Source organism: Corvus cornix, chromosome 2 (assembly GCF_000738735.6).
Source record: "Corvus cornix cornix isolate S_Up_H32 chromosome 2, ASM73873v5, whole genome shotgun sequence".
Classification (NCBI taxonomy): Eukaryota; Metazoa; Chordata; class Aves; order Passeriformes; family Corvidae; genus Corvus; species Corvus cornix.
This window is the reverse complement of record NC_046333.1, coordinates 65,667,595-65,673,594: the sequence shown is the minus strand read 5'-3', so window position 1 is coordinate 65,673,594 and position 6,000 is coordinate 65,667,595. Positions and strand designations below refer to the sequence as shown.

The 6,000-nt window shown below is 43.1% G+C and overlaps 1 protein-coding gene across 3 annotated transcripts in view; it reads right to left on the bottom strand.

Moving 5' to 3' along the window:
* Positions 1-374: 374 nt before the first annotated feature.
* The window catches only part of ELOVL2 (ELOVL fatty acid elongase 2), a 48,239-nt gene continuing 42,613 nt past the window's right edge, over positions 375-6,000 (bottom strand). For 2 of the 3 annotated variants that reach the window (XM_039549440.1, XM_039549438.1), the window contains 3 exons: positions 4,554-4,678; positions 2,901-3,035; positions 375-2,256 (listed from right to left, as the gene is read on the bottom strand). In XM_039549440.1, coding sequence (XP_039405374.1) covers positions 2,128-2,256; positions 2,901-3,035; positions 4,554-4,678 — 389 coding nt within the window. In that variant the 3' untranslated portion in view covers positions 375-2,127. The remainder of the gene's footprint in view (positions 2,257-2,900; positions 3,036-4,553; positions 4,679-6,000) is intronic. The other variant, XM_039549439.1, reaches the window with a different exon arrangement.

Below are 6,000 nucleotides of genomic sequence, written 5' to 3'. Positions count from 1 at the left end.
CACAGGGGCGAATTGGTATCTTTTATAGGGATACAGGGGATCAGCAAGGGGACCAATGGATTACAGAGGGTCTGGGACAGACCAATGGGTTACAGAATGATCTGCATAGTGTCTCCCAAAGGATTGTGGGTCTGCCTTTCCTCGCCATGACCCAAGTGGTTGCCTTTCCAGGGAGTCCTGCTGGGCGATTGCAAAATCTTTTATCTCAGCAGATATCCCTCCAGGGCAGTGGCTGGGCATATCCCACAGCTGGTGACAGGTGGCAGACAATAGGACTTTCAAGCACATGTTCAAGCAGAACTCTGACACAAGACACCCTTCTTCACGCTACTTTCTCCTCTTGCTTTTTCTGGACAATTCCATCTGTTCTTCTTCCCCTACTGTACCACTTCCTTATCCCCTTTCCCTCCTATCCATGAGCCATCATGGCTGCAGTCTCTTGGGCTGCTCCTGGTGAGGCTGGCTGCCATGTGTCCATACAGCTCCCTGGGACAAACCTTCCTCCTGCCTTTGCACCTGCAGTCTCCACAAGCCCCTGATGGCAGATCATCTAAATGGGGATATCTGGAGGGGATTACTGATCCTCTAGAGATGAAGAAGAATTGGACAGCAGGACTTGGGACAGCCTCCTCTGCATGTGGGCTCTCTGTGCTGGCTGGATGTGTGTTTGTCCTCCTCCTGCCATGGGACTCTGCAAGGTGACAGGAGTGAGAGGACGTGTCCTTTACTGAACTGCTTCAGTCCCAGGGACTTGCTGGGCTGAAGTGACTTCAAAAGCCGTTTTTGTCGAGAGAATTTTATACGTGAGAATGGGAGAGACCAGAACTACTTCACTGTGAGGAAAGAAGTATGTCTATTTTTAGTGAAGAAACTAAGTGGGCTAAATGAGAAAAGGGTGAGGGCAGATCTATAAAGTTAACCCTGGGTCTTTTTCATTTCTAACCATTTGAGTGGGGGGTAAATGCAGCGAACTGAAGCAACAAAGATGGTTATGGGCTATTGGGAGAGAGACACCTTTACAGCTGCAGACAGCAGATATCTCCTTGCTTCTCCTACAGAGGATTGTGCCTCTGTTTCCCCAGCCAGAGACTAGTCTGAGTAAGGTCCACCTGGCACAGAAATTTGTGTATTACCTGCTTCGCTCATTGCTGAACTCACTTTTCAAATTTTCTGCATCTTCCAGTCTATTAATATGTGGCATGACAGTTTCCTTTGAATTAGCAGTGTTTGTGTAGGATTAACTTTATACACATTTACACTCAATGGATTTATCTTCCTTAAGATGCTAAGATCCTATTTCTTTCAAAATCCATTTACCTAGAAGTCCTAATGACTTAGCATATCCAAAGTAACTTATTTTGCTCTGTGTTCAGAATACCAGACCGGGCAGTGCCAGGGGCTAGCAGTCCAGCCCCCTGAAACAGAAAGCTCCTGCCAGCCTTCCTGGCATTTGAATCAGGTTGCACTTGTGTAAAGCAAGTGAGCGTGGTGCACAACCGCCTGCAAACTATGGGATGGTGCACCTGGGCTCTGCCCTCTGTCATGTCCTTCCCCAGGGCTGACACAGGATCAAAGGGCACCTTGCTGGTGTCCATGGGGAGGGAGTGTGTTTTGGGGAATTGCTGAGAAGAAGAAAAGAGGGGTATGGTGATGGAAAAGGTATGATTCTCACCTTTTTCCCCACACCCCCCCCCCCCCCCCCTTATTTTCCTGACCTTGGCTGCAGTTCAGCTGGATGCACTGGGTGCATTGTGAAGCCTTGCCTCAAGACCTCTCACATGCCCAGAAAGTGCTCACCCTGTTAGTCTGAACAGAGTCCTAACCTTTTGAAGGCATTGATGGATTTATCCATCAAGTGTTTCATAAGGCGTTTTTGTGTCAGCATTAGAGATCAGAAAGGTTTTCTTTTTCATATGAGAAATATCTTGGCTTTCTTTTTCTGATGGTGATCTTTGACAAGACAAGTAATTCTACTCATTTTGTTAAAACCTAGATAGCAGTACATTAATAAGTGTCTGGTACAAAGAACTGATAAATGTAATCAAATAGGTTTTAAGCTAAAGCTTGTAATTCAGTCTTTTTTCTTCTTTTACTCTTTAGAAAAAAAGATCATAGGAAACACTATACTTATTGTGCCTTCTTATTATTCTGCAATCCATTGGCAGCAGCAAAGTAGTCCTTATGGAAGCCATTCTTGATTTCTGTTGTGACAGGGGTTTCCTTTATAGCTGTTCTTGAAGGTGCTTTCCGGTATGTCTGTAAAAGCAAAATCCAAAGTAAACACTTGGGTTCCTTTAGAGCCTCCAAACCACTACTTATGGTTAACTGTAAATGGAGCTCTCTGGTGTTTGTTAATGCAGATGTATATATTTTCTTCTGATGGCATTAATGGTGCTGCAGTCTTTTTGCTGCTGTGGGTGATGTTACTTTATTAGTCTTACTGTAATACTTCTCAGTATCGAAAGAGATTTCAAGCCTTGTACACTAAAAGCTTCGTGTATACAGGCAGGCTAGAGCACCCCCTGCTAAAAGATGTTGAAGTAAACAAGGCAGAGACAGAGCTGTTCATTTCTTTTTTTTTTTTTTTTTTTTTCTCCTAAGGAGGAGAAAGACTCAAAAATTTGCCCACCAAAGCAAATTTGACCTCCTGTGTACTGAATGCAGTACCTGACTTGTTATACAAGTGCAGAAGAGCTGAGCTGCAATGAGGAGGTCATCACTGCTAAATAACTCTCTCTCAGACATGATTGTATCTGTTATTCTTAAGTGACATATATATTTTAATACTAACATATTTTAAGCACTGATGATCATTTTACATCTGAGTCCACCCAGACTGGTATCCAAAAAGTTCTGTTTTCCCCACCCTTGTCAGAGAGCTCTCAGAGAAGACTGCTTACCTTAATGTAGAAGTTGATGAAGAGAATGACCAGTGTGGCCATGTAGGAGGACTGGAACATGAGGCAGCCAAATGGGAATCCACATGGCTTCACAGCCGCACTGAGTGTGTGCACAATAGTGAGCAGAAACTGGATCTGTGGAGTGAAGGTAATGCAAGAGTATTTGCTGAGAAAGGGTCACTGCTAGCTGAATCAGATACAGCAATGTCCCCTAGTCCTGCTCTTTGAAAGTTTGAGTACTCTTGAAAACTATCCCTTTCTAACCTCTGAATGTATTGTGAGTTAAGTTAAAATGGTGCTCTTGTGAAATTAAATAAAGCCCTAAGGGGTCAGAGGTTTCTAAAAGTAGGCCTAGTTGACAAAAGGGAAGCTTTTTTTTTTCTCCCCTCTCAGATTTAGTAGGTGTTGTTCTATCTTCCAGACCTTGTTGTGACAGGTACAACTGGTGTCTCTGTTGCTGGGTAGAAACAGGAGGAAACTCTCAAGACTCCTGGCAATAGCTTTAGAAGTCTGAAGGGCAGGGATGATAATTTATAAAACTTACCCATTATTGTTATAAACAAAATAGACTTGACTTGAAGATTAAGGTCAATAATTGACAATTAATAACACAGAAGGATAGCAAGAAATAAAATTAAAAACCTCTTTCCCTAAGCCCCTCAGGTTCTGCTTCACTTCTGATTCCTGTACTTCCTTCCACGTGGTGCAGGGGGATGGGGTTTGTAGTCAGCCTGTATTGCTTTGGCTTTGCTGCTCCCTTCTCCTCACAGTCTTTCCCTGCTTCAGTCCTTCCCATGGGAGAGAGTCCTAATGCGTGTGTTTCCCACGGGCTCCAGTTCTTCACAAACTGCCCTAGTGTGGGTCCCTTCCTCAGGGTCCAGTCCTTCAGGAACAGGCTGCTCAATCTGTGACTCCCCATGGGGTCACAGATTCTGCCAGCAAACCTGCTCCAGGGTGGGCTCCTCTCTCCATGGGTCCACAGGAACCTGTTTCTCCATTGGCTGTATCTTCCTTCAGGGCAGATGTGTCCATTGCTGCAGCAAGAGGTCCTCCATGGGCTGCAGGTGGATCTCTGCTCCCCTGTGGACCTCCATGGGCTGCAGGGGAACAGCCTGCTTCATCAGAGTCCTCACCACAGGCTGTAGGGGACTTTTTGGCCCTAATTCCCTCCTTTTGCTTTGACCTGGGTGTTTGCAGGGCTGTTTCTCTCATGTTTCTTAGCTGCTGTGCAATATTTTTTTCCTTTTAATAAATATAATACCACAGAGGTGCCCCCAGCTTTGCTGATGGGCTCAGCTTTGGCCAGTGGGGAGGGTCTGCCTTGGAGCTGGCTCTGTCGGACAATTTTTGTGACTTTTAAATCAGTTTCTTCCACAATTAAGGAGCAGTCATCTTCTATGCAATAGTTCAAAAATAATAGAATTTTGTGGACTGAAGAGTTTCTACTGTTTGTTTTGTACAGAAAACACTTCTGAACATTATTTTCTTTATTAAGTTATATCAGGCTGCACTAGTGACTTCTGCCCTATGATAGTTCCATTATACTTCAATTCTAACTGGCAAATAACAATATCTACCTATCGTTCGTTTAGTCCTCTCTCGTGTTTTGAAGGATTTTTGGTAGTTAGAAATGAGAGTAAAACAGATACATACCAGTTGTGCCTGAGTGAGGTATTTCTTCCACCAGAGGTACTTGCGCATGGAAGGGATGACTGACAGTCCGTAGTAAGAATACATGAGCACGTGGATAAAGCTATTCAAAGTGGGTCCAAAGAAACCTATAAAAATCCATCAGGGAAAATAAAAAAAACCAACTTAAATATGAACTGCTAAAAAGTGAGAGAGGATATTATTGCTTGTGATGTCTCTTGCATATGGTAAATATTCCTTTCATGCTTACTTCTTGCTAAAGACTTTCCTGATTTGTAGAGGTGCTTTCCTAGGGACAACTGAAAAACCAAATGATACTTCCTAGAGGGTTTTTTCTCATGATGAATATTCTGTTATTATCTCGTATTTTTTTTCTCCTCCACTTTTTTCTATTCTGTAGTTTACAGGCTATTTTTTTTCCCTCTCCTAAAATTCTTCTTGCTATGAGTCTTTCTATTATTCCTGCAAGCTTTGAACACTGCTGTGGATGACTTTGCTGCTAGTATGCAGCTTAGGGCCCTGGGAGACACCTGTACTTCTGCTGTCTGATGCAGTAGCAAGGGCTTTACTCTGAATTAAACCAGCCTCTTGTGCCTGTGTTTGATCATCGCTCTTGTTTTGTTCTTTGGGTCTTCTGCTAGATGCACATTTACAGAATTTCCTCCCAGATAATACCTTGCTACTCTTACTAGTGAATACTAGTATTCACTAGTATTCATTTAGTGAATACTAATTCTAGAGGAAGTTAATTATCCTCTGTACTTCACAGGCTATGGAGGAGTAGCAGCACTGCTCTGTGCAGTGTGCTCATGTGTTTGATGGCAGTGCTTCAGTTACAAGATGGACTCACCAGTTGTCCTGATTTTGCCACTGATTAATGACTTAGCTACCGATTTAATTACAGTAGTGTAGTACTAGTGCAAATTGTGGGGACCAGGTTCACATACATCAGAAAGCACAAACCCCCACTGATTTGCTTATACCTCTAGAAATAGCTCCTAACTGCTATGAAATCTATGATCCCTGTTTCTGCCTGTAACAGTGATTTACTTTGATTTTGTGCTGTCCACAGCAAGTGCCAACAAATGTGAATTCTGCTTTTGGTTCTGAAAAAGACTTGCAAACAAGTTTCTTTACAAAATGTTACAATGGACTGAGGTGACTCCCTTCAATAGGTTTCAAGAAAACTGGTGGTTTTTTTTTTTTTTTTTTTTTTTTTCCTCAACTTTGAAAGCAGTGCCACAGGAGGCCTCTGGCTGTGTGAAGCCCTGGAAAAGTGCACATGTTGTGAGACAGCTGAAGTAGTTCTCTGCTGTTTGGACTTCTTATATAAATGCAAGTGACCAGCCTGTGGCATCATTGATCCCTTCCTCAACAGGGAAGATGATGATAGTTTTACAATAATTTCCTAAGGATGTATTCTGATATGAAACAGAACAGACTCAAACTG